Source organism: Salmo trutta, chromosome 13 (genome assembly GCF_901001165.1).
Source record: "Salmo trutta chromosome 13, fSalTru1.1, whole genome shotgun sequence".
In the NCBI taxonomy this organism is placed as follows: Eukaryota; Metazoa; Chordata; class Actinopteri; order Salmoniformes; family Salmonidae; genus Salmo; species Salmo trutta.
Window position 1 is genome coordinate 13,916,317 of NC_042969.1, and position 27,983 is coordinate 13,944,299.

At 41.1% G+C, this 27,983-nt stretch overlaps 4 protein-coding genes across 6 annotated transcripts; 1 reads left to right on the forward strand and 3 right to left on the reverse strand.

Moving 5' to 3' along the window:
- Window positions 1-2,493: 2,493 nt before the first annotated feature.
- Window positions 2,494-5,963, reverse strand: LOC115205245 (forkhead box protein N2). Its single transcript, XM_029771018.1, has 5 exons — window positions 5,952-5,963; window positions 4,565-4,980; window positions 4,338-4,459; window positions 4,082-4,137; window positions 2,494-3,491 (listed from the first exon to the last, which is right to left on the reverse strand). Exons 2-5 carry the CDS (start codon window positions 4,733-4,735, stop codon window positions 3,142-3,144), a joined length of 699 nt encoding a protein of 232 aa, XP_029626878.1. The 5' UTR covers window positions 4,736-4,980; window positions 5,952-5,963; the 3' UTR covers window positions 2,494-3,141.
- A 264-nt stretch (window positions 5,964-6,227) lies between these two features.
- On the reverse strand, window positions 6,228-15,199 carry LOC115205244 (protein YIF1A). Of its 2 annotated transcripts, none has more exons than XM_029771015.1 (9): window positions 15,153-15,199; window positions 14,715-14,757; window positions 12,031-12,275; window positions 10,830-10,934; window positions 10,289-10,367; window positions 10,120-10,177; window positions 8,199-8,354; window positions 7,194-7,287; window positions 6,228-7,028 (listed from the first exon to the last, which is right to left on the reverse strand). In XM_029771015.1, exons 2-9 carry the CDS (start codon window positions 14,746-14,748, stop codon window positions 6,870-6,872), a joined length of 930 nt encoding a protein of 309 aa, XP_029626875.1. In that variant the 5' UTR covers window positions 14,749-14,757; window positions 15,153-15,199; the 3' UTR covers window positions 6,228-6,869. The 2 variants fall into 2 exon arrangements, with proteins under 2 accessions (XP_029626875.1, XP_029626876.1); XM_029771016.1 differs by having other exon boundaries at window positions 15,149-15,187.
- Window positions 15,200-18,246: 3,047 nt separating this feature from the next.
- On the forward strand, window positions 18,247-22,349 carry LOC115205246 (fos-related antigen 1). Of its 2 annotated transcripts, none has more exons than XM_029771019.1 (4): window positions 18,247-18,699; window positions 19,218-19,475; window positions 20,715-20,822; window positions 20,967-22,349. In XM_029771019.1, exons 1-4 carry the CDS (start codon window positions 18,586-18,588, stop codon window positions 21,540-21,542), a joined length of 1,056 nt encoding a protein of 351 aa, XP_029626879.1. In that variant the 5' UTR covers window positions 18,247-18,585; the 3' UTR covers window positions 21,543-22,349. The 2 variants fall into 2 exon arrangements, with proteins under 2 accessions (XP_029626879.1, XP_029626880.1); XM_029771020.1 differs by having other exon boundaries at window positions 19,221-19,475.
- Window positions 22,350-23,267: 918 nt separating this feature from the next.
- LOC115205247 (coiled-coil domain-containing protein 85B-like) lies at window positions 23,268-26,492 on the reverse strand. Its single transcript, XM_029771021.1, has 2 exons — window positions 26,292-26,492; window positions 23,268-26,188 (listed from the first exon to the last, which is right to left on the reverse strand). Exon 2 carries the CDS (start codon window positions 25,190-25,192, stop codon window positions 24,590-24,592), a length of 603 nt encoding a protein of 200 aa, XP_029626881.1. The 5' UTR covers window positions 25,193-26,188; window positions 26,292-26,492; the 3' UTR covers window positions 23,268-24,589.
- Between the last annotated feature and the right edge of the window lie 1,491 nt (window positions 26,493-27,983).

Below are 27,983 nucleotides of genomic sequence, written 5' to 3' on the forward strand. Positions count from 1 at the left end.
TGATAAACTAGCTCTCATGAGGACCACCACAGGAAAGGAAGACCCAGAGTTACCTCTGCTGCAGAGGATAAGTTCATTAGAGTTACCAGCCTCAGAAATTACAGCCCACATAAATGCTTCACAGAGTTTAAGTAACAGACACATCTCAATATCAACTGTTCAGAGGAGACTGTGTGAATCAGGCCTTCATGGTCAAATTGCTGCAAAGAAACCTCTACTGAAGGACACCAATAAGAAGAAGACTTGCTTGGGCCAAGGAACTCGAGCAATGGACATTTGACCGGTGGAAATTTGTCCTTTAGTCTGGAGTCCAAATTGGAGATTTTTGGTTCCAACCTCCGTGTCTTTGTGAAACGCGGTGTGGGTGAAAAGATGATCTCCGCATGTGTATTTCCCACTGTAAAGCATGGAGGAGGAGGTGTTATGGTGTGGGGGTGCTTTGCTGGTGATACTGTCTGTGATTTATTTACGATTCAAGGCACACTTAACCAGCATGGCTACCACAGCATTCTGCAGCAATCCCATCTGGTTTGCGTTTAGTGGGACTGTGCTGCCATGCTGTTAGAAGGTAACAGATAATTTTATTACAATGATTAAGATGGATTTTCATTGTGTTCCATGGTGTTATTCGCTCCTAGTGGAGCTTTCTGGTACTTAGAAAGACTGTACGCAAACAGGAAGTAGAGAATTCGTTCTGCACCCATAGAAGCAGCTAAAAACAACTCTATGGTGCAGGTCTTTCAGTGTAGTTATTTCTTGTCACGCTTCAGCCTCGGAAAATATTTGTTTGTAAGTTCGATTCAAGCATTTAGCTAGTGATGATAATCTTGTTATTGATAGAGTTGCTTACATATCAATGTTGATTGGTTGCATTTACTCACATAAATTGCAATGTCTTTCATGTATGCCGTCAGCTGTATTACTTTGCTCGTGCGTCATGTAAACGAATTGTAAAACATACAATACTGAAGTTTTGTTACTGTTTCTAGTGTAATATGCTTTGTTATTCTACAGAGATGGTTGTACATTATTAGAGTAATTAAAGGAGTTAGCCAATTACCATATGAGTTACAATTAGCTATATGGTTTGGGATCATGCCAGATGCATGGTACCTTAGCACGTGCTTTGTATTTATGCAACTTCAACTTGAAATGTATAATGAACAGCTACAGTATGTCGGTGTGAATTGAATACTAAAGTATATTCTTTTCTGTATTTTGCAGTTTCATTTACATTTTAGTCATTTAGCAGACGCTCTTATCCAGAGCGACTTACAGTAGTGAATGCATACATTTAATTTCATGCAATCTTTCTTTTTTTTTGTGTGTACTGGCCCCCCGTGGGAATCGAACCCACAACCCTGGCGTTGCACACCATGCTGGCGTTGCAAACACCATGCTCTACCAACTGAGCCACAGTTGCTCTACCAACTGAGCCACAGAGAACTAAGTCTTCAATAAAACTCCCAAGGCCTGACTTTTCTTGAATGAATATATTGAAAACGTTTATGTTGTGAAACATAAACGTTTTCAATATATTCATTCAAGAAAAGTCAGGCCTTGGGAGTTTTATTGAAGACTTAGTTGTTAGCTATCTGTCTAGTTTTGCATGGTAACGCAATTCAAGGGCAGAATAGGGACTATCATTTGTTTTTCATTAGGGAAATGACCAAACACACCTCCAGGCTGTGTAAGGGTTATTTTACCAAGGAGAGTGATGGAGTGCTGCATCAGATGACCTGGCCTCCACAATCCCCCGACCTCAAACAAATTGAGATGGTTTGGAATGAGTTGGACCGCAGAGTGAAGGAAAAGCAGCCCACAAGTTCTCAGCATATATGGGAACTCCTTCTAGACTGTTGGAAAAACATTCCAGGTGAAGCTGGTTGAGAGAATGCCAAGTGTGCAAAGCTATCATCAAGGTAAAGGGTAGCTGATTGAAGAATCTGAAATATAAAATAGATTTTGATTTGTTTAACACTTTTTGGTTACTGCATGATTCCATATGTGCTATTTCATAGTTTTGTTGTCTTCACTATTAGTCTACAATGTAGAAAATAGTAAAGATAAAGAAAAACCCTGGAATCAGTAGGTGTTCTAAAACTTTTGACCGGTAGTGTAAATAGATTTTTTTTAAATTATTACATAGGGCAAAACATTTGTCTACAATGTGAATTGTTATTGTAGTATAGTCAGTCTTTGGAGCTAATGGGGATCTGATTAAAATACTTAATACACCTCAAATCTACAGATGACCTGGATTATTGATTTTATCAAGTACATTTTGTTTTTTGGCTTTTGACATAATCCCTTGATGGGAACCAAATACAAATGATAATTAAATTTTAATTTAATTTTTGGGGGCTTGTTTTAGCCAGTCAATTCCCCCCACTAGATGGCGTGTCTGCCCATTGAATCCTGTCATTATCTGAATATTTGAAAAAGGTGTACATGATAAATGGCTTGGGACACATAAAAATATTACCAGTCCTATATTTTAAAAGAGTTTTGTGCTTTATTGTTAAGTTGAGAAGTGAAAAATAGATGGAATGAGAAGTCTAAGGTTTCTTTCTAAACAAATCAGACAGCCTATAAAATATATTCTCCGCAAGAACACGTGTTTAATAAATGGTGCCCCTAGTAAAGACATTATAAAATCTAAAACATTAAAAAAAATATGTTAATCATGAACAGACAAAGATTCAGGAGGATTAAACATAACTTTCTTTGTCCCCTGAATCTGAGAGTGGATTAACTGGCAGTAGGTTTCTCATGTCATCATTCATCGGAAGTATTCCATCAAAATACAGAGGTCTCGATTCTTCGTATCATCGGTACAGCATCAATCTTTTTCCTCCCTCATTTGTACCAAAAGCATATGCCAAGGTTTGGTTTATGTCAATTAATGTGGTGAGTGGCTTAATGTGTTTCAGTGCATCAGGTAGGGTGGCTTGGATTTGCAATCATAGTAGCTATATCACTTCATGACAGCAGATCAAATCTCAGGCAGTGTCAACACACAGCAGCGAATTGTCAATTTCTATCACTCAGGTTGCACATAATCTCCTTGCATCACAGTGTAGGCCAGTCTATTGGTCAATTTGTTTAGACCCTACTGCATGTCATTATCTGTAGATCAGTCTAATGTCCACCCCCTGCCAGGTCCAGAAGTGACCCAGCAGCCTCTTGGGCCTCAGCATCCAGCTGCAGGATCTCTACAGTCTCCAGATCCAGTTCAGTGTCCCCGGGCAGGACCAGATACTGGTACTGATGATACTGGTAGTAATGGAACTCTATGTAGCCACTGTCTGACAGGGGGTCTTTCTCCATCTCCTCACCAACCTCTTCCTCATATTCCACTGCCTCCATATTGACAAGCTCCTCATGGTCAGGGGTCAGATGGCAAGGTGGATTTGAGGAGAGAGGTGGGTTGTCTGAGGTCAAGGCTGGGGGAGAGGGGGAGGAGAGGAGAAGGGTTTGTGAAAGGGAATCTGTGTGACAAGAGACCAAAATTAGTTTTTGTACTGTACATTGAAAAATGTGGCATGTCAACATCCATTATAGGTATCCGCATACATTGTTGATGTGCAATGTGCAAACATTTTATAATAGTGTCCTATACAGTAGAGTAGAGCAATTGATGTAAAAGCTTTAAAAAAGAGATAGAAAAGCCATGCATTACACTGCATACCATGTAAACAATCCCTCTCTGAGTGGAATGTTGGGAGTTACTGCATTAAAAGAGAGAGTGACAAATGGCAGAGCCATGGTGTTGCTGTGGCTATAGGTTGCCAAGGTAATAGAAGGTTGTTGCCAAGACAACAGCACACAAACCCACCAACCATGCAACATGCGGAGTAAAGAGGTAGAAAAAGAATTCAGCAGGTGAATTAAGGTGTAAAAGATAGTTTAATTGAGGAACAACTGATCTATGACTAAACATTACGAGGGAACCGACATCTTCAAAAATACATTTGTGAGAGGCACTACAATACTGTCTGGGGCTTTATAGTTTGCCCACAAACTTCAGTGTGGGTATCAAGATCTAGGAGGCTGACATGCTTAGTGATAGAGGGCTAACCTGAGATCGCCACAGTGTCACACACCATAGATACTCCATAATCCGCTCCCTCCAACCTGCACAGGACAGAGGGAAGACAAATACAGTTAGTTGGACTACTGGTAAGGGTTTGACTGGGCTGTGATAAGCCTGCTATTGTAAGACAAATCATTAACTCACTTGCGTTAAACAACAAGAATTTGGGCAAAAATATGTTGGCAGTCACAGAAGGATTTGTGAGATTTGGCACTGTAGTAAACTGTTTGTTCATACTCACAATGCAGGTTTGTTTAGTAAGTTGCTGTTAGTGCTGTGGTAATACTGGGTCTTCCTAAGCACCTCCAGAAGAGCGGGTCGATATTCTGGACACACGCACCACAGTGAGCCCTTCCCCACCGACTGAAAAAACACATATGCAATCTTCAATATCACAAAACACCATTATTTCAAACAAAAAGTGAGACTTCATGCAACGGGCACATTGAAGACGAGAACACATCTCACCTGGTTCTTGTCCCTGTGAATCCGACGGAAGCTCTTACTCAGAGACAGGTTGTGTCGAACAGAGTTTCTCCACCCCCCAGGTGCTGCTCTGTAGTAGGGGAAGCTGTTCAATATCCATTCATAGATACCCTTCACTGGGAGCCTCTTGTCTGGCGAGTAGTCTATCGCCATGAATATTAGACTGCTGAAGGAGTAAGGGGGCTTGGATGGGGAGGGAAGGTGGTGTTGGGTAGGTATGGGATCCTGGGGCTCCAGCTGGGGCAGTGGTGTTGTTTTGGGTAAGGGCTGCAGGGGAAGCAAATTGCCTCTTTGATGTAACCAGTTGAGGCAGGTCAAGTCATCTTGGTCAGATGTGGTTGGAGAGTTGAGGCAGTGTAAGTTTTGTCCGTCAAGGAACTGAGGGGGGGACAGGGAGTCTAAAAGAGGGGAGAGAGATTCAGTCTTGAGGTGAATGGAAGCTGGGGCTGTGGGGGAAAGCCAAGTAGGGCATGGTGAGATAGACAGAGGAGATAGAGGGAGTGAAACATGGACAGTGGAAGAAGTCCGCAGAAGAGAGGAGAAAGGTGGGGACTGGTAGAGAGTGGTGGGACAAAGAAGAGATGTAGGGAGGGGTGGCAGTGTGTGAGTGTCACTCTCCATCTCTCTCCCAGCAGAAGACTTCTTATACACTCATTCAATAGATGATCTGTTGAGCAAAGCAGAGCAGTCAAACATTTCAAAGGCATAGCGAAAAATGTAGCTCAAGCTAACAGCAATGTATTTCCACAATTTGAAAAACGTAAGTAAACCCAATTTATAACAGCGTTGGTAGACCAGATCAGGTGGTCTTACTGAATTAATTAGTGGCTAGATGTTGAGAGTCAGTCTACTCTCTGCCCTGCACCAGGATCATTCAGTTGGTAAGAATATAAAAACATACATCAAGTTAAAGATTAAGAAAAGTCTGAACAAAGTCCTCCCCCTTTTTCTTCTGGTTTTGGATGAATGATTTCGCTAGCTATACTAGCAGATTAAAACAGCTACACCAGCAAAAAGGCATTGTACAGGTGGATACATAAAATCTTCCTGAATAGAAAACGACTTTTATTTCTAAAGGGTAAATAAAGCAGACTGCTCATGAAGCCACATGGTGCTCAACAATGCTGCTCAATGTGCTCATACTTCGGAAAATGGCGGTAGAATATAAAGTTACATTTAGCACAATCAGTCAAGCAGTCTTTTGTTAAACTCCCCCTCAGGTGCTGACATAAATACTTAAAACAGAGTATAAAAAAAACAATGCATTGCTTACCAATAAAGCAACGTATTAGTTCAGGGTATATCGGTAAGTCTCGAGTTATGCAAAATCTATTATTCAAAAGTTAAAAATATTGTCTGATATCCATACGTAGAATCGAAGTCGAATTCCTGCCCGTCTGTCTTCTATCCGTTCCAGTGTTCCCTTGGAAACCAAAAGGACGCTTTGCAGGTTGCGCGTCACTTGCTCGTTCCCGCCTTAAAGATACAGTTCAGTATTTATTTTCCCAACACAAGGAGAGGACAAACCGCTTTCCAGATATAACTATCACAGCATTCCCAAATTCAAGGTCAACGATGATCAAACTGAGCAACAGATATTTTCCCCATTGAAACTTTACATTTGGTTAAAAAGACAGAGGCATGGTTAAAATTCAAAGCTAAATATGTTTATTTTTCTACAAAAAACATAACACTGATTGTTTTTCATGCTCTATAAAGTTTAGATACATAAAGGAGGGTTTAACAGGGAACGATAAATGGGGAAGATAAGAGTGCACTGGTAGCACATCCTCAGAGTAGCTCAATCATTTACATTTAACCATACTGCAACATTTCTGGTAAGCCCAAATGGACAACATACACAGGAAACATTAGAGGAAAACTGGAGTGTGGTGTGAAATGTTTCTCATAATCATATTCCAATTTCATGAATACAAAACACTTCTTTCTCTACAAATAAGAGGGCCAAAAAGGACTCAGTTAGTAAAACACTCATGGTGAGAAAACATAAAAGCCTTCCATTTTGACAAGCGATGCATCTTGCATACAAAAGCCTCACACTGTACAGAAGTCAAAAATAAATGTTCATTTAAAACTAACCCACAAGCTGAACACAATATACAGCTCGATATCTATTATCCCCTTTTCTCTGGCAGATGAGCTGAAAGGCAGGTAACAGTGACACTCAGAAGAACCAAATTTGTAGAAAGCATCAGTGTTTTTTTAAAGTTTTTTTTTTTTTTTAAAGTTCGATACCAAAGGACCTCCGCATCAGACCCATACCAGGTCACCTGACCAGATGTGAGGTCAGCCAGTAGATAATGATTGGCTGAAAGGCGGCGGTGGCCACGGTGATGTACAGGCGGAGTCTTGGTTTGGCACTTGCCCCAGCCCCCATGGAGTCATGGGAGAGAGATGACAGAATCTTCATTTTGAGAGAACGGACCTGGTGGTATGATCAAAATGCTGTTTACTCTTGGACATGAAGTTTAAAGACACAAAAACCAATTAAACCATGTCAACTTGCCTACTATAAAGCATAACTAGGTACAAAAAAAAAAAATCAGAATAATTCTTAACACACATTTCCACAGAGTTCTAAAGTACTTACAATGAAAAACATAAGAGCACACGATGACCAGGCGAGAGCCACGAAGTAACCATCACTGCCAAACAGCAGACCACCCAGCACTGTGAAAATCATCCTAAAACAAAGAAGCATCCTTAAACGCAGGGGTATCACAGTAATGTCTGCAAAATGTAACAACTTGAGGATAAAAAAAAGTCTCTCTTATAGAGTGTAGATAACATAAACCACGTTTCAATCCGAGTGAAGTCATACCGTATATATAAAAAATAAAAATCATTGACAGCTGTGAAACGTTCTAAATGCAGAGAGAATGTTCATTCGACATGGTGGGATCTTTTTGCGTCTGTAAAATTCATTATGTGAGAAATGGCGGTGGAAACACCTTTATGCGCAAATATTGATATAACCGTCACAAACTTGGATTCATACGATGATATGGTGGGTGGTCCTCTCACTATGACTCAGGAAACCATGCAGTTTTAGGCTAGATGAAACCACTTATGAAGAACTTCACAGGGTGGTGAAAGTGTACAGTGATCTTGATGCTCATTTACAATAAAATATTGAGGGTCTTATTCTGTTGACACGATCAATGCTTGACTGCTGTTTTACCCCCCCCCCATAAAAAATATCTTGCTCTTATCCATAATAATCTCATAATATAGACTAACCTACCCACGCTGTATCTGCCAGCTGTTGGCTACAGAGCACGTAAGACCAGAGTAGGCAACGTTTGCTATTTAATGGAACCATGTGTGACAAAGCCATCAGTAGAGTTGAAAATGTGACGGGAACACATTGAACTTTACATTTTTATTCGGTACATGAAAACTTGAGCAAAAAAGTACATTGTGTGTGCACTACGTCATCGCGCACTGATTTTAATCCGCAATAAGTTCGTTTGGTGTAAACACACCACTGGTGGGAAAATTCGCATATTTTCTTAATGCAGATTTTGGAATATTCACATAAAAATCCATCACCAATTGGATGGAAACCTAGCTATAAATCTAATGGAGCCCTTACCCCACATATTTGTATCCACTGTAGGCAATGAGGTCAAACGTGGATAGGTCAGAGTGAACAGTGAGAAGGTAGAGACTCAACAACATGACCAAGACCTCTATAACGACCCACACCAAAGCAGTGCTGGCACACAGACCAAGGACCTCTGGACTGAACCTGCCAGTGAAAAAGAGAAAATAATGAGGGGGGAGAACATTAGTTGGTTGATTCATAAACAAACCGAGACAAATAGTGTCACTTAAATTAATACATTGTATCTAACACTCCAGAAATCATATATACTGCTCAAAAAAATAAAGGGAACACTTAAACAACACATCCTAGATCTGAATGAAAGAAATAATCTTATTAAATACTTTTTTCTTTACATAGTTGAATGTGCTGACAACAAAATCACACAAAAATAATCAATGGAAATCCAATTTATCAACCCATGGAGGTCTGGATTTGGAGTCAAAATTAAAGTGGCAAAATTAAAGTGGAAAACCACACTACAGGCTGATCCAACTTTGATGTAATGTCCTTAAAACAAGTCAAAATGAGGCTCAGTAGTGTGTGTGGCCTCCACGGGCCTGTATGACCTCCCTACAATGCCTGGGCATGCTCCTGATGAGGTGGCGGATGGTCTCCTGAGGGATCTCCTCTCAGACCTGGACTAAAGCATCCACCAACTCCTGGACAGTCTGTGGTGCAATGTGTAGTTGGTGGATGGAGCGAGACATGATGTCCCAGATGTGCTCAATTGGATTCAGGTCTGGGGAACGGGCGGGCCAGTCCATGGCATCAATGCCTTCCTCTTGCAGGAACTGCTGACACGCTCCAGCCACATGAGGTCTAGCATTGTCTTGCATTAGGAGGAACCCAGGGCCAACCGCACCAGCATATGGTCTCACAAGGGGTCTGAGGATCTCATCTCGGTACCTAATGGCAGTCAGGCTACCTCTGGCGAGCACATGGAGGGCTGTGCGGCCCCACAAAGAAATGCCACCCCACACCATGACTGACTCACCGCCAAACCGGTCATGCTGGAGGATGTTGCAGGCAGCAGAACGTTCTCCACGGCGTCTCCAGACTCTGTCACGTCTGTCACGTGATCAGTCTGAACCTGCTTTCATCTGTGAAGAGCACAGGGCGCCAGTGGCGAATTTGCCAATCTTGGTGTTCTCTGGCAAATGCCAAACATTCTGCACGGTGTTGGGCTGTAAGCACAACCCCCACCTGTGGACGTCGGGCCCTCATACCACCCTCATGGAGTCTGTTTCTGACCGTTTGAGCAGACACATGCACATTTGTGGCCTGCTGGAGGCCATTTTGCAGGGCTCTGGCAGTGCTCCTCCTGCTGCTCCTCCTTGCACAAAGGCGGCGGTAGCGGTCCTGCTGCTGGGTTGTCGCCCTCCTACGGCCTCCTCCACATCTCCTGATGTACTGGCCTGTCTCCTGGTAGCGCCTCCATGTTCTGGACACTACGCTGACAGACTCAGCAAACCTTCTTGCCACAGCTCGCATTGATGTGCCATCCTGGATGAGCTGCACTACCTGAGCCACTTGTGTGGGTTGTAGACTCCGTCTCATGCTACCACTAGAGTGAAAGCACCGCCAGCATTCAAAAGTGACCAAAACATCAGCCAGGAAGCATAGGAACTGAGAAGGGGTCTGTGGTCACCACCTGCAGAACCACTCCTTTATTGGGGGTGTCTTGCTAATTGCCTATAATTTCCACCTGTTGTCTATTCCATTTGCACAACAGCATGTGAAATGTATTGTCAATCAGTGTTGCTTCCTAAGTGAACAGTTTGATTTCACAGAAGTGTGATTGACTTGGAGTTACATTGTGTTGTTTAAGTGTTCCCTTTATTTTTTTGAGCAGTGTATTTGCTTGGACATGTTTGTACAGTTGTAAAGAAATAGTAGTTGATGTAACCTGTTCTGAATGCCAAGGGCCATCCCAGCGAGCAAAATGTAGGTGATGAAAGCCATTGCTGAAAAACAATACAGTAATCAAATCAATTCATTGTCTGTATTCAATCAAAAGATTGTCACTTCCATATTAAACATCTTACTGATATACCCTATCAATAAAATGTACTTACAAGGTATGTAAAGGTCAGGTGCATTCACGTCATGCCTGGGTGTGAGAGGAGTGTCTCTGTGGTAACGAACTTCCCAGTCCTATTGACATTACGACAAAATGTGAAATATATTTACACCACAACAGAGAGAAGCACAGACATATAGTTCTTACTGAACCTAACATTTATCAGGGCACAGAATGTCTAACAATTTCTCCTAATCTGAGTAGGGTAATTTGTGCAAACGTATCATGCTTGTTAATATAAAGATTGAATTTGTGCTTCATTGGTCCTTTTTACGCCTGCAACATTAGAGAAAATTCTCATTTTCTGTGTGACCACATCAACACAGTGCTAGCAGGGTGATTAAAGAGTGATTATCTTGTTTGGAGGCCGACTATCTGATATGTACAAGAACATGAGACGAAGGAGGAATGCCAAGACTGTCTCCATGACCTTGACACACCAGTGTGTGCTACAGTGCTGTTGAGGATCATACTCTAGAACATCATGTGCAAGAACGTGACATGGTGCGTTTGGTGTAATAAAATGACTTGATTACCTGGTGTGTGTATGGGAACATGAGGAGCAGAAGTTTCTTCATTACATATTTGCTGTCGACGGCAAAGAAATACTTCAGCTTGTTCACAGACACGTACCTGCTGATCTGAAGAGAGATTGCACAGGTGAATTTCTCTAACTGTCATGATAAGTGGAATCAAAGATGGTTAGCACAGTCTCATTATTTACCGACCAGTGCCTATACTTTTCCGACATCGGAGCCTTAATCAGCAGACGGTTCTGATTGGGAAAATCGCTGTTTGCGTTGAAAGATTTAAATCCAATTGGTAGATGCACCAGCCACTTCCAAATCAAAACATGGATGTTAATGTTTGCCCATACACGCGACATTCTAATTTGTCTGTGTCTTGCCTGCGAGGCTGATTAGCTAGTGCAAACAGGTGAGAAACAGACAGTTGTCCGCACAAAGCGATTTGGAGGGGGTGGTAGCATCCAACAATTGGAATTTAATTATTTATTGGGCACTGCTCAGCGATGCAAACAACGATTTCCTAATCAGAATCGTCTACCAATTACGGATAAAGGCTCAGACATTGGAAAAGTGTCACCAAACAAGCACGGGTCGGCAAATAACTCGTTAAGTGGGTAAATGTTACACAGCTATTTATTTATTATTCAACTAGGCAAGTCAATTAAGAACACATTCTTATTTACAATGACAGAACTACCCCGGCCAAACCCTAACCCGGATGACGTTGGGCCAATTGTGTGCCGCCCTATGGGACTCCCAATCACGGCCGGTTGTGATACAGCCTGGAATCGAACCAGGGTCTGTAGTTACACCTCTAGCACTGAGATGCAGTGCTTTAGACCGCTGCGCCACTCAGGAGCCAAGCTAGACAAGGGTTCCACTGTAGTCTAGGAAATGGGCTAAGTCTCATCCAGGCTTCTAAGGAAGTAACTATGGAAGAGGTGAACAGTAGGCTCCCTCAGGCACAAACTGAGTCAAGTAATAGACGCAGACCGGCTCTATAGCTCATGTGGCTACCTCATGCACAGCTTTACCCTAACCATCCTATCTGGCTGAAGTCCATTAATAAAACCTCACCTGTGGATCGTAAAGGATCCACAGGTGAATGCAACACACCAGCAGCAACTCTAGTCTATTTAACTCTACATTTGCTGGAACGTGGCCATCACCCTAATGAAAATGAGGCCAGTCTGTAGTGTGATTCTCTCACCTCCTTGTTGACAATATCTTTTCCCTGGTTGGCCAGGGAAGAGCCATATATCATGGCTGCACTGGCCATTGGGTCAGCAAACAGGTTGTTGACCCCAGCACCCCCTGGCCCTCCAGCTGGAGCCCCTCCCATGTTGTAGCCAGGGGTGTAGAAACCCTGACTGTTAATTGGTGGCGCTGCCGAACTGGTATCGTCAAAGAGGAGAGGGTCCCCGGCGGGGGGAGCTGCACGGGCTCTTGGCTTTGCTACAGAAGGACAAATGGGAATGAGGATAGGGTAGTATGTAAGAAACGGAAGTGTGGGAGACTAGGGTAGTGTGTAAGATTTGGCCAAAACAGCCAAATACTCCATCTAAACATGAATCGATGCTCAATTGAGGTACAGTTCACGAAACATAAAGCATTAAAATAATTTCACAAATTATACACTTACTGTACACTTAAACAGTTGCAGCCAACAATTTTTTAGGGACAACACTTTGTGGCATCCATCTTTATATTTACATTTTAGTCATTTAGCAGACGATCTTATCCAGAGCGACTTACAATAGTGAATGCATACATTTCATACATTTTTTTTTTTGTACTGGCCCCCCGTGGGAATCGAACCCACAACCCTGGCGTTGCACACACCATGCTGGCTTTGCAAACACCATGCTCTACCAACTGAGCCACAGGGATCTTCACAAAACTGTTCGGAAACGCAGTTAACTATTTAGCACAAGGAGTTAACGGTCTCCTGTGTTTTCCGTAAACTAGCGCTGTATGGGAATATGGCCATGTGGGAACCCCTAACCCCATTAAAAAAGTATGTAGTAATTTAACCTTTTTTATTTCGCGCTGACATGAAATATATGTTCCTTATGTTTCCAAAAATGTAACGCAAGCAATGTGCTTCAGTGTTTGGAGAAAGCATCGGGGCTCTTAACAAAAAACAGTATTTGTGCATTAGAGACCTCTTGAACAACTAGAAAGTTCAGATTCAAACTCCCATTCACCAGCTCTGCAAGCGTTATAATGTACATTATAATTTAGAACTTTTTTGGAAATATATACCAACCGTAGCAGAAGTAAATGAAGATAGTTACTTAGCAAAACTCGACATTTGGTTATCAACTAAAGTATTTTGACATTACAATGCTTGCAGAATTGGTGAAAGGGAGTTTGAGTCTGAGCTTTCTGTGCATTAGAGGTCTAACATGCTGACCACACCGCTTGCATTACGTGCGCGAGGATTGCAAAATAAATGTACACATACACGTTATTCAATCATTTCATCCAAACTGCTTGCGAGCGTCTGCGTAGCCAGGGGCTGCAAGTCCCACCTCTCCCATCTCATTAGATTTTAGGGTCATATACCGACGTGGGTGATTGAAAGATGAACTGAGGTCCACACTCCAGTCGGTGGTGGTAATGCATCTTAAAGTTGTTTGCCATCCGCCATATAAAGTCCAAAAGAAGAAGACTGAAGGAGGAGAGATTACTAGAAACTAACTAGGTTTACCTTTTTATCTGTGGACTAATTGTCAGAGTAGAGGACCTTGTGCATTTCAGGTAAAATAACAACCCAATGTTTATATCCAAAGACAAATTAGCTAGCAACAGCAAGCTAGCTAGCTAAATTGCCATGAATGTTTTATGCATTTCAACCTGTCCCCAAATTAATATAGTTGGTTCAGAGTTCTTTTTGATATTTCAACCTGTGTGTCCTGGTCACATCTGTTGTGGATGGACAAAATCAACATGCGCGTGCCCAGTCTAGTCAGCATGTAACGCACAGATTCTGGTTCAGTTAGTCTGTGAATGGGCTAGGGTGAAGTATGACAATACATAACAGTTAAGGCAATTGTGGGTGACAATATGAGTATCAAACCTGTAACTACAAACAATATTCATGCCATGCGGGATGCAATGATAGCCTCAGGCTTTGATCACATTGATAGCTTCATTACAATATAATAATGCAGCATTATATTTATTTAACCTCAACTTAGTCAGTTAAGAACAAATTCTTATTTTACAATGATGGCCTACAATGGCCAAACCCTCCTCTCACCGGACAACTCTGGGTCAATTGCACGCTGCCCTATGGGACTCCAGAGTACGGCTGGTTGTGATATACAGCCCCGGATCGAACCTGGGTCTGTAGTGACGCCTCTAGCAATGAGATGCAGTGTCTTAGATCACTGCGCCACTCGGGAGCCCTAATCTGGATGTGTCCAACAAAAGCTCAATGCCTTGATCACACCGATAGTGTCATTGTACAAAATACTAAACAACATCTGGTTTTGTGTGCAACAAAAGTTCAACATTCCCTTTCTGCTACAATTTATGTCAAGCCATCAAAGTATAAAGCTTGACACATACTTTCGACTACTCTTTTGGTGTTCGAAGAGTTATTGCGCAATATAGTATGCAGCATCATCTGGATATGTATGCAACAAAAAGTTCAACATTCACCTTCTACTACCATTTCTGTCAAGCAGTCTACGCATATAGTTTGACGCATACGTTCGATAAATCTAACGTATGCACCACACAGAACGCACTGCAAAGCAAACGCAGCGTTCCATTGGCAATTAATGTACCAAAACACAGTCGGTGTGTTCGAAGCGTTACCTAACTCTAGCAAGCTACATTATCAGTTAGCTGTAGCAGATAGATAACATGTAGCTAGTTACTTACCACTTGCTCGGTAGCCATGATGTGGAAGGTCCATTGTAAACACCTGTTTAAAAATAGAAACACAATGTTTGGGTTTGATAACGTGCCGCAACGCAATTTTATACGTTGCTGGATATTCGCACCCAGAAGTTAGTTAGCTAGTTATGTTTCAATGTTGGCTAGTAGTACGTAGCTAGCTAACGTTAATAAGCAGTTTTTTCGTCGTTAACGTTACTCTTGGCTGCTAGTCTGGGGCTAGCTACTGAATGCTAACTGAAAAGCTGGTTAGGTTTTGCCACCATTTCTGTGTGAACACAATTGACAGTTAATTAAAGCAGAATAACATATTTCAATGTACAAGAGTGTTTATAAAAAAAAAAAAACATATCCATAACTCTATGACCTACTCATGGAATACAATATTCACTATTTAAAAAGCCAAACGGTACATCTACCTACGTGTCCTATGGTGCTTCCTAGAACCCGCCTCTTTTACTTTACCTTAGCTATTAATGGTCGTTTTCTGTGCCTGCGTGGCAGCGTGGATAAGCAAAATACTTCTATTGGTCCAAAATAAAGGGTCAGCCTGTGCACTGATTGGTTTTCCGGGATATCAGTCTTCGCTAATCATTAAACCAAAGACAGTACAGTAGGAAACTCTGAAGTACAACCTAGGCATGGGGTGTATTCATTACGTCGATTCTGTTGCAAAACGTTTCGTCGGTTGCAAAATCTGTTGAAAAACATCAGAAACCGTTTACTTCAAACGGAAATCCTTGCTGTTCTTTGGATAAAGAGATGGATTGGCATCGAGTTATGGCTAGCTATAGTTTTATAGAAGATAGCCCATGATGTCTTCTGAAACAGTGACTCATGGTGACTTATTGTAAACTTGTAAATGTAAAAAGTGACAAAAGAGATAAAGATTTCTGTTTGGAATAAACGGTTTCTGTTGCAAAACGTTTTAGCAGCAGATTTTGCAACAAACAAAACGTTTATCAACAGATTCAGCGTAATGAATACACCTTCAGCCTAGGTTGAAGGAACTGATGAATATGTAATGAACATTTCATGATTCACGAAGACTGACATCACTGAGGACCTGAAATAGTCTCACCATACCAACACCAACACTGGTATCAAATATATCAAACACATGGTTTCCATGTGTTTAATGCCATTCCATTCGCTCAGTTCCAGACAATATTATGAGCCGTCCTCCTCTCAGCAGCCTCCTGTTATATATTTATATTCCGAACTCTGACATTGCTCTTTCTGATATTTCTTAATTCCTTTATTTTTATTTTTTGAGTTTGTGTGTATGGTTTTATATTGTTAGGTATTACTGCACTGTTGGAGCTACAAACAATAATTTCGCTGCACCTGCAATAACATCTGCAAAATGTTATTGCATTGTTGACTCCAATGCTTCCCACAGTTGTGTCAAGTTGGCTGGATGTCCTTTGGGTGGTGGACCATTCTTGATACACACTGGAAACTGTTGAGCATGAAAAACCCAGCAACATTGCAGTTCCTGAAACAAATCGCTGTGCCTGGCCCCTACTACCATACCCCATTCAAAGGCACTTAAATATTTTGTCTTGCCTGTTCACCCTCTGAATGGCACACTGTTGAGTGTTGAGCATGAAAAACCCAGCAACATTGCAGTTCCTGAAACAAATCGCTGTGCCTGGCACCTACTACCATACCCCATTCAAAGGCACTTAAATATTTGGTCTTGCCTGTTCACCCTCTGAATGGCGCACATACACAATCCATGTCTTAATTGTCTCAAGGCTTAAAAATCCTTCTTTACCCGGATTGAAGTGGATTTAACAGGTGACATTAATAAGGGAGCATAGCTTTCACCTAGATAATATGGCATATAATAAATATAAGGATTACGAGAATGGGTGTGTAAGTGGTGGGTGTGCATGGTTGTACTATGCGTACTGTACCTGCATGTACATGTAGTCTACGCCTGTGATGCATTAATGATGCCTCTCTGAGCCAATTGGTGTGGAAAAAAAAGATACAGCCTGGCCTGCCAGCATGTTGCGGCATGTCATAGAGAGACAGAAAGGGTGTGTCATCACGGCATTCCAGAGGCATGAAGTCATCTTCACCTCCCCCTATACTCTCCTTCAACACTCAACCACGTGATAAGATGTCACATCCTTATGGTTACACCACAGAGAGAGAGGAGCACATGTATCCCCATTGAAATAGAGAAATAATACAGGCAAAGTACACTTTTAAAGAAGTAGGTGGCAGTAGTAATTCGGTCACTGTGACGCATAAATCACAAATGCCATGCTGAAGGGAACATCTTTCAACTTCACTCATGGCTGTAATCTCATTATGATGGTGGCAGTGGCGGTTCTAGACCATTTCAACGGGGGGCAAGCTGGGGCCAGTTGTACTGTTAGAGGGGCCAGTTACATTTGATGTTATTGTTGTCATATCGTTTTCTTCACTGCATTGCAGGCATTAGTTATGTAAAAATTATTTCATACTCCACATTTAGGGGGGCCACAAGGGAGTCCAAAATTGTTGTCACAGGGGCATTGCCCCCCGACCCACTAGTGGATGGTGGTGGTTAAAACAACACTACGAGCAAAATGCTTCAAATGATAAAGATGCTGATACAACAGTCGTGATTCACTGTATCTTCAGTGCGTATCAATTTATCCTAATTAATGTTACTAATAGTTTTAGCCTTATTATGAACACAATGAAATCAAATTTGACTCTATATCCTAACAGACAACCTGGTATAAGGTGCAATTGGATTCTACAGTAGCCTATTCGTTTATTCACAACAGATGAGTCAACCATGTCGGGAACTCAAGCCCAATCGATCCATAAGGGAGAGCAGGGACTGCAGCTGTTTAGCGGCATCTCAGCCACTACTGTAGAAACGGCGGTACATTTAGGATTTTAGCATTTTTATTGAAGCTTTTGATGGTAGACTACATAGAAACCGCCGGCTACTGGCAAAGTTGAAACGGTGAAATAATTCATCAACATAGTGTCATTCTGCTGACTCACCTCCTACAGTCAGAGTTCCCTTGATTGATGTGGTCTGGAGAAGAAACTGTACCCAAACTAAGCGCCAAACCTCAAAACATTTTGTTATTTCACTAATTGTTAACACACAGTCTAATCATTTAAATAGCGTACTTAGCTTATCAAATAGCCACATTTCTTACAATTATTATATTATTATTAAATAAATAATAGGATACAACTAACACCACAATGAATAACAATACTGCATTCTTATAGACAGAAGGCTATGTTTCTGTGATATGATTCACTTTCATAAAACACGATTGGATAGATTCTTTAAAAAGTTGTATGGTAAAAATGAATATGAGTGCGAGCATGGGGCATAAACTTGTAGAATTCAAAGAGAGCATGCTTTCCGCTCCTGTCAATGGAGGAATCCCGGGAACATTCGCTGGAGGAAACTCACCATATATGGTTACATACGTCATCCGCACGTGGTCAGTTACAAGTCAAAAACCAAGACACCACCACTTCCAGTAAATTGGGAGGGGCGTAAAGTAACTATAGAATCGGTTTGGGCGTTTATAATTCCACGAGCACTCAATACCGTTCAGTCCAACTGGAATGATCAATACGTAAGAAGTAATTCAAAAGAATTTGGGAGAATTTAGTCATACACAAGAACAAGATTTTAATTCGCAGTTTTCTTATTCCCCTTTCTTTTTGGATCCTACCAACATCCCGCAATAAGGAGGGTTTGCCCCACGTTTGAATAGTGAACCTGACACTTTCCCTGAGCATTTAATCGCTTGCTCTTCATAAAACGCCTCAGGATTACTTTGTACTCATCGTGAATCGGGATAACAGTTTACAATCAAAGATGTACCGAAACTTTGGGAACTTGGGCCGAGGAGGCAGCGACTCTGGGTCCACCAACACCGGATCGAGTGCTGTATCCCAGGGCACCAGCACCTCAACTTCTCAACAAGATCAGGTAGGCACACATATTGGTCTATGTTGATAAACATGAGTAAAAGTAATAAATATTAATTTGTGTAAAGTCCCCCCCTCAATAATTATGATATTGCTTAATCATATTAATTGCAGAATGTAGTAATAATAGGGAATTAATGGCATAATATTGACATATAAATGCAGTTGGCTCATAATTGTATTATAGCCATGGTGCAGTTTGATTACCATTGTCTGATGAATTGATACACATTATGGATTTAAAATTATATTTTCAATGCTCACTGTCTTTGTCAAGATTGTTGCCTTTATATCCGGATGCACACCTATGTCCATGTCAAATGCATGGATAGCATGTTTTATTTATTTTATTTAACCTTTATTTAACTATTGCCCATGTCCATTGCCCATGACAAATATCTGGTTCAAAAGAATGACTTTGATGTAAATCACTTTGTTTGTTAGTTTACCCATCATGTCCTTACTCTAACCTCCTCCTCCTCTCTTTCTCTCTCTGTCTCTCTCTCGCTTTCCCTTAAGAAGTTCACTGTGGCAGGTGGCAGCCAGTTTGTCCCCAGTCTCAATGCCATCACTTCCAACCAAGACCTCCAGTGGTTGGTCCAGCCCTCCTTCATTGGTCCACCTGGCCCCTCGCGGCCTCCACGTCCTCTTTACTCACCTGCAGCAGGGATGAGGTCCTTCAACCCTTCACCTTCCCAACCACACCTCTACAGACCAGGGGTCATAAGGGCAGTGGCAAGATCCGGGAGCACAACCAGACGCAGGAACGATGAACATGTAAGAATATGTGTGGTCTTTAGCCAGCAGGGTGTAATACTATGTAATTGACTTTCAGCATCAATCAAAATGTAGATAGGCATTGTGCCAGAATGTGGCTGGATATCTGACCAAAATGCACATGAAATGTAAGGTCACGTAACACAACATAGACCTACATTTAGATTTCAAAGAAGTGGTTGTCTTTGAAGAGGAACAGTTTTTAGTAGTCCCTTTTCCATGTAGTTGTTGTCTTATAAAGATACTACTGCAAGGCTTAGAATTAGAGTGCTCCGGTGGGACTGAGAGGGCCAGGGAATAGGGCAACTGGAGACTTCAGAGGTGTGGAGACAGACGGTTGAGTCAGTGCGTCAGTCTTGTGTAATATCCTGTAGTGTGTGTGTGACTGTTTTATACGTCTGACATGGCAGTGAGACTTCACCACACACCCGTCTTGTCTGATAGGTTGAAAACAAAATTACAGAAACAAATATTCCTGGGTGCTATCTTTTGAATGGGATAGATTTCTGCGAAGATGTGGAAATTCCAGATGATGCAGAGGTCGAACAAGCATTTGTTTTGGTTGACAACTATGTACTTTGGAACAGCTATGTACAAGGACCTGTTTCATCATTGTTTGAGATACGCCACTCGTTTGGTGTTAGTGTGACATTGGCTAAGTTCTAGAAAGGATGAGAGCTTTTATCAACCTGTTTGAGCCAAAATATATCTGACACGAGCAGGTTCACAAAATGTAAGATGGCAAGACATCAAGTAGTTAAACTACTAGTAGGTTTTGTTTTCCATGAGAGTAGATTGTTTTCATATCTGTTGGCTTTGTTACACTTTCAGAATGTGTGGTTGAGTGAGGTGAAATCTGATGAGACAGGAAATGGGCTATCATGTGATTCACTGGGGCAAGTCATATGACTCATACCTGAGTCACAATTGGGGTCTGAGTGACTCATCACAATACAAGGCGGGAGAAATTGGATGAACAGAGACAGAACTGACAATGTTAAATGAAATTGGAGAAAGGGTGTAACAAAATGTCAAAAGGCTCTGATGTTACGAAATTAAGGGCCATCTTGAAAGTTTGAATATAGTGACTCAGTTCATACACAAGGTGGTAGTATTTCACCACTCAACACATTTTACAGCTATTCAGTCCAGTCCCCTTTATACAATTGAGTTGTAAAACGTATTCAAAATGTTTTCAGTCATAACTCTGCCTCGTCAAATGTCTTTCTCTCGCTTTAGTTGTCCCCAGAGGAGTTGGAGAGACGCAGAATAAGGAGGGAGCGGAACAAACAGGCAGCTGCCAAGTGTCGTAACCGTCGACGGGAGCTGACAGACACGCTGCAAATCGTAAGTTTAATTATATTTCAGGAGGGCATTGAACGTATATATCTTTAAAGTTTGTAAATCATCAACTACTGGATTTCTCGACCAATTGAAAAATAGATTGACAATACAACCCTAACCTTTTATATTTAATTTCCCCTCTCTTAGGAGACAGACGAGTTGGAAGGTAAAAAGTCCTGTCTGCAGAAAGAGATTGCTGAACTACAGAAGGAGAAAGAAAAGCTAGAGTTGGTTCTAGAGGCCCACCGCCCCATTTGCAAGATCCACGACTCTGACTCGGATTCTGACCAGAGCTCAGAGCTTCCCTCATTGGGAGGTATCAAAATTGAGCCTGAGCTTCCTGACCCACCAGGGAGCTCAGCAAAGAGCCAATCAAGGATAGAGAAGCACAAACCCAAAATTACTATCCCGGTCCGTCCTGTGACCTCCTCTGCCTCTGCTGTCCCCATGGAATCTGAGTCCCTTCACACCCCAATTCTTATTTCTACTCCATCTCTTACTCCTTTCACGGCTAGTCTGGTCTTCAGTTATCCCTCTGGCTCTCTAGACTCCAGTTCCACTATTTCATCCCAGGCTCTACCGACTCTGTCATCTTCCTCTCAACATGGTGTGGCTCAGCAGTCTCGAAACCCCCAGCCCTGTAGTATTGCCCATCGCCGTAGCAGCAGCAGTGGGGACCAATCAGATCACTCCCTAAACTCCCCTACCATCATCACACTGTGATTTAACTGGCTTCCTTGGTAGGAAAGACTGAGTGACAACACTGACGGTTATGAAGATGATGACAATTATGACATAGGTGACTTTAATAACGACAGTAATTATATGCTAAATGCAGCTGGTCTACTTAATTTCCTCTGTGCCTACACTTTCCAAATAGCCCCTACACACTAAATGCACACAAAAGCTAACATACTGATTCTCACAAAAAGCATTATGGTGACGCGAATGACTCATATTTAAAGGGTTGAATTGTTACACTAAGGGCTGTGGTATATTGGCAATGTACCACAAATACCTGAGGTGCCTTATTGCTATTATAAACTGGTTACCAATTTAATTAGAGCAGTAAAAATAAATGTTTGTTATACCTGTGGTATATGGTCTGATATACCATGGTTTTCAGCCAATCAGCATTCAGGGCTCAAACCACTCAGTTTGTAATGTAGGAACCACATCATGGTAGTGCATAGTAATAAACACGGTGGGTTTGTTTGAGGGTAAATATATGTGCATGCCAGGTAAACTTTCATGTGAGCTAGCTACCTTTTATATAAAAGATGCATACATCTACTTCTCATATTGTAAGTTTAGTACAATATAATTTATTTAATTTATGAAAAACTGCATTATTTGGGGAAAATTTGAAAGACAACTAAGGCAGGAACATGAGAGTAAATATAGACATGTATTTATTGAGTGTAGTATATTTTTTTATAATGTGTCTCTTTTGACTGATCAGTGGGCAGTGCCTTCACTTTAATGTGTTCATAGAAAACGGTACAATAAAGACATTTTTTTTAAAGACAACATTATGTGTTTCTGGTGATAAGTATGTTTGATTATGTTCATGTGATATCTGCATCAGTATGTCAAAAAGTTCAATCAAATTCTAGGCTTTAAAATATCCGTATGAAAGGGGTAAAAAGAAGACTAAATGCATCCTTAGTGTTAAACCCATTAGTTAGTTAGTCCATTTTGAATACGTCCCGTTTCCTGCTTAATGTTGCTGCATAGCAACATTACGTAAGGGGGTAATGGATGCTGGGGAGGAAAGGGAGGGGAAAGCTGGCCATTACCTCTCTGCTTCCTCTCTGGAAAGAATTGTATAACTGACTTCAATACAAACAGATACAAATAACACATTAAATGTTTCAGATGCGCTGAATAAGAAAGATAAGCATGAAGAAAATGAGGTCACAGTGGAACATCTGGGTTTTTGATTGAATGGGACGTCATGTTTTAGATTTTTTTGGCCTGGCAGAGGACAAAACGTAGATCAGAATGAGAGTCTGGTAAATGGAGATCTATTGGCCACGACCCTGATTCCTGAACACAGAGTTCTGATGTTACTGTACTTCTCGCAAATGAAGTGACTCACTCACTCACAGGAGGCCCAGAGCGCATATGATAGCAATATTAATAAAAAGGAGATTTAGGAGAGACAGAGAGCCTATGTGTGCTCCTCTCTGTAAAATGAGCTCTCTGTGTATCACTAAGTGGGTTAAAGCATTACCGTCCACTGCGCAAACAGAGGTCCAAAAATAAAACTGAGAAATATCCACAACGCCAGGCTGTATGACATGGACAGGAACATCAGTCACCTGCAGTCTGGGACAAACAGGTCATAACAAACATGTCGAGAGATCAATCAATCACTCATGTTGCACCATGTAAATTGAATGTCTTTCTGCAAAGTCACACACAAAAAGAAAGGTCACAACATGATTGAGTGTCTCAGCCAGTGTATTTAAAGCTCTTCAATGCACTACGAGCAGCCCACCAATCACAGCCAACAACAAAGCAAATCTTATCCAATCCATGAACATGGTCTATATGCTTAAAACAGAAATATGTATTTGTTAATGAAGTAATACTGATATGTCGAGTTAATGAAGACAATGAGAGAGTATATCTACAGAATTACCACAAAACATTATATTAGGATCCTGACTATTGGCAATTTAGACAGAAAATGTGAAGCAGTAGTAATAATAATGATAATAATCATAACAATAATAATGTAGTAAAGAACAAAGTAAAAGTGTCTTGTCTAGTTCCCAGCATCTATAAATTCATCATCATGTCAAATCCTGTCTCGAGCTTCCAGTTTGACACAAAAGTGGCTGGTTGAGAACAGCCTGGGCCGTTCAGTTCTGAGGAAGGTCTAAGTAACGCCATCATAGGTGCAGGTGCAAGACACAAACCAGCGGTGCCATCACAAGTTTTAGTGCATTGTACAGCCTAAATTACTGTGGCACACTAGCTATGTCTTTCAGTGTAAAACTCATGGGCAGCCAAGACAGTGTTCATAATATACTATTTCATTGTTAGTTTGTGATTTCATACACACAGCACTCCAATCCTGACCTGAGGGACTGAATGCATAATCTACATTATTTAAATGTTATTTAAAGGTCTTTCACAAAAATCATCACTCATCCTTCAAATATTTCAGTGCTTTTGGATGTCATGTACAGTAGACTAGTATGGCTCAAATCTGGATCGAGATATGTGTCTACAAGGACCCATATAATAGCTTTGTCCAGTGCAATGCAGTACGAAGTAGTCCACTATCAGTACAGTCCAGTGCATGAGATAACATCCTAACCTAACTTCCTTCCAACAACACCTGCTACTGTTAACCATATATAGTCTCAATCACAGAAAAGAGGAAAACCTCCCAAAAGATTGTTTAAAAAAAGAATAAAATTGCGAAATGATCATTCGATAAAGCTTGACCTTTAGTCTCAAATGTTTGTGGGCCTGTCATCCCTCTTTCCAGGAAAAAGTATTTTTCTTTTTTCTTGAGGATCCTTTTTCAACTCTTCTTTAGGACAGCAGCACGTGCAGAAGGAACAGAATTGACTGCTATTCTGGAGATGCTGCTGTATTACTGTGTGTTATAGGCCATCTTCTAAAAAGTATCCCAATCAAGTTTGTGTTCTACCAATGAATGCTGTAAACAACTAAACATATTTCCTCAACCCATATTTCTCTTTATCATGCTCTTTCACTACTCAGTGAAAGTATCCGGCTCTGTCCCATCTTCAGTCATCAGGTGAGCACACCAGGTGGAGCTGGTCCGGACTACCGACACTCCCAGTGCTTGAACTTCCATCTCCCAGGTCTCGGGACACCATACACGGCAAGTTGAGCTCAGTGGAACCACCAGGACTGGAGTCATTCCTGCTGACACATTCCTCTTCCAGGACCAGACAAAGTTCTTTGAGGTCCAGATTCTCCTTCACCAATCCATCCTGCATGCGCTCTAGGTCGACCAGTTTTTTCAAGTAGCCGCCCAGATCCTCACGCATCACTTTGGCTGCGTGGTGACCGAACAGCTGCCATTCCCGGGCCAGCTTCTTCACCTTTAGTCGGTCATCATCAAGGAAACAGCACAAGTCGCGCAATTCTGTGTTTTCTTCCTGGAGACGCTGGTTGACGGTTTTCAGCTCCCTGATCTCAAGCAGGTGGCCCTGTAATTGTTTGTTGACTTCTTTTATCAGCCGTCCACGCTGGATAAGAGCAGAGATCTTCTCTGACTCCTCTTTACGCAGTCGACTCACCAGCTCTTCTTTAGAGCAGGAGAGTAAATCCTCGTCAGACATCTTTGACAAGTCTCTGTTGTAGAGCTCACTGTCACTCCCCATATTGTTTGGATTGATCTGTAATTCAATAACCTGAGAAATAGCTTTTCCTGATTACAGGCAGTTGAGGGTACAAATAACTTCAGCAAATTAACTTTAGCCTACAATTCCTGGGATGCTCTGCAATGTGCATGAAGGCTACAGTAAGCTTTTTACAGTAAGCTTTTTACAGTAAGCTTTTTACAGGCAGCCCTGAATTGTATGACTATCAACTGTCTCTATCCAACCATGGAAGCAAAATATAGGCCAACAGTAATTCTTGGTTTTACCTATGGATAATGTGGAACAGTGCATGCTTCACATCAACGTTTGTCTATGAGCTATAAAATTCCCTGAACAAGTTCGCTCTTGATATAATAAAACAAAGCAAAGAATTTCAATATTTTCAATATAAAATGTCAATCCATCACTCTCATATCTCAGATGATAATCTGTGATTATAGGCTTTGTAAAAAGAGTTTGCATTAATGTCCAGTTTTCCCTTTGCTTTTCCTTGGTTACCTTCAGCAGGGTGAGGGGTTTTCGTGATTTTGCAATCCGTTATTTCGTTTTTATTGTGCAGCTGGCTCGTCATCCTATATCGGAAAACCTTGGATAAACTACGATAACGTTATTTTACTCAGATCTTCATGTCTTATTATCAGAAGTGACGTGCTGAAGAGCATCTGCTTTCGTTCTGTCCGAGTAAATGTTGTATTCCCTCTGTTTGGAGAATTTCTTCATGGCATAACATTCCTTTTGATTATAACCCCAAGAGAGGCAGTAATTTGAAATTCACCGAAGAAAACAAACAAGGATCTGAAGTTTCAACAACAAAAAAATGCATCCAGATTCCTGCTCATCCTATTGCATTGGTGTGTGGAGAATAACAATGTCGGCCTTCTTCCACTGTCATTATAAAGCGGATGTCTCCTCTCAGACTCGGTTTTTCTCTCCACTCAGTGAATTTCAGAAAATGACGCCCATTTAAAAAGAATGGGATTTTCTTCTATCCTCTCCCTTCACACAAAAAGCAATAGAAATTAGTAGTAATCATCCATGTAGTCTTTTAAAAACGAAATGAACAAACACAATAAAAATGTAGGACGAAATCGATACAGACCACGTTTGTGGAAGAGATGCTCCGTTTAACAGTGAAGGTCAAAATATTCACTGATGTTTTAAAAACACTGTTTCTTGATATTATCCTACAAAATGATTAAAAAAGCGATTACATTCTTGAGCATTCAAGTATGGTTGTCGGATGGTGGTTGTGAAGGAGGCGGCCGTAGGAATGCCCCTCTTCTGAATCCCTCCCCTCTCTTTCCGTTTGGTCTTCCTTTACGGTAAAATAATAGCTTACACTACTTTTATTTCATTTTATTTTGTGTGATGTCATTTCTTGGAATCGACAGAAATGACATCACACAACATTTGAATGCATGTGTTTATACTATTAATTTTGTTTAGGCTGTATCACATTTGTGTTAAAATCTACGGACAGCCCTGAACTACAAGAATTTATTCGGAATATATAGCAATCATATCACATACCATTGTATGTTTGTATTCCATATATCTAAAAAATCTATCTTTGTTAAAGACCTCACCACATGACCCCACTCTCCACCCCCTCCAACCGTAGGCCCACAAACACGCATGCACGCACAACAGAATATAACACACAAGCATCAGAGTCACACTTTGACACAGAACAATAAGTGAATCAGAGTATCAGTGTAGTCTACACAATTTCAAATACACAGATGGAAAGTGTGACAAAAGGTTTAAGCATGAGGTATTTGGCCACATCCTTCCACCCTTCATTCCAGCTCTATTGTTTCAGTGAGGCCATAACAATATAGGGTGTTATACCGGGACTGGGGGAAGCAGGGGATGGAATCAGGGTGAGGTTAGCTAACAGAAGGGCTGGAACTGGGAGAGTGTTGGTTGGTTTGCAGTGAGGTGTAAAACAAAAAGACAGTTGACTGTGTACTTTTTCTCTTTTGTAATTTTGAAGGGCACAGACAGATACAGCAAAAGGAGGATGGGAGGGGCAAGGAGAGGGATTTGGTGGGATTTATTCAGATAAATCTCTGCAGGGAAAGCATGCGCAAAAACACACACACATCATAATTCCTCATAGTAGCTCTCTACTTTTTAACATTTTATTTGTGTTTATTATGGTAAAATAACCGTTCTGATATTCTGTTTTACATAATGTAATTGCGTATGTTTTGTATATCAAAATATAATTTTACAATATAAACTTGTGCAACATGTTCTCATGTAGGTTACATCATATGTTTCATAGATTGTAGTATTCCACATTTTTTGTTGTTGAAAATAAGTAGTTCAAAGTGTGCTGCAGAAAAGGTTTAAATATGGCCGCTATATCAGATACGAAAGAGGAAGCGAGACAGCCCACTCACTGTTTTTTTCTGATTCAATGAAAGCCAGTGAACTAAGTAGAACAGGCCCAGCTGCTTTAGAGAGACATAGCAATGGCGTCTTTTTGTAGGCACTAACTCTGCCATAGTTCGTTGGACAAAACCTATTAGGAAATTAATGGCGTTTTTTGAGGGGTTTTGGATAAACGCCGAAAATAAAGTGTGTGGTAAACACAGGTTTAGGAGATTTTATACGTTTTGTTCTATGAGATAATCTTCATCAGCTAACGTCACTTTTTGTGAATTTTGAAGCATTTATGTAAAAAAAAACGCACATAAATACTTCATATTGTATAAAGGTCATGTTCACTGACTGATATTATCTAATATAATAAAACGTAGGCTATAAGATATCCTTAGCGTGT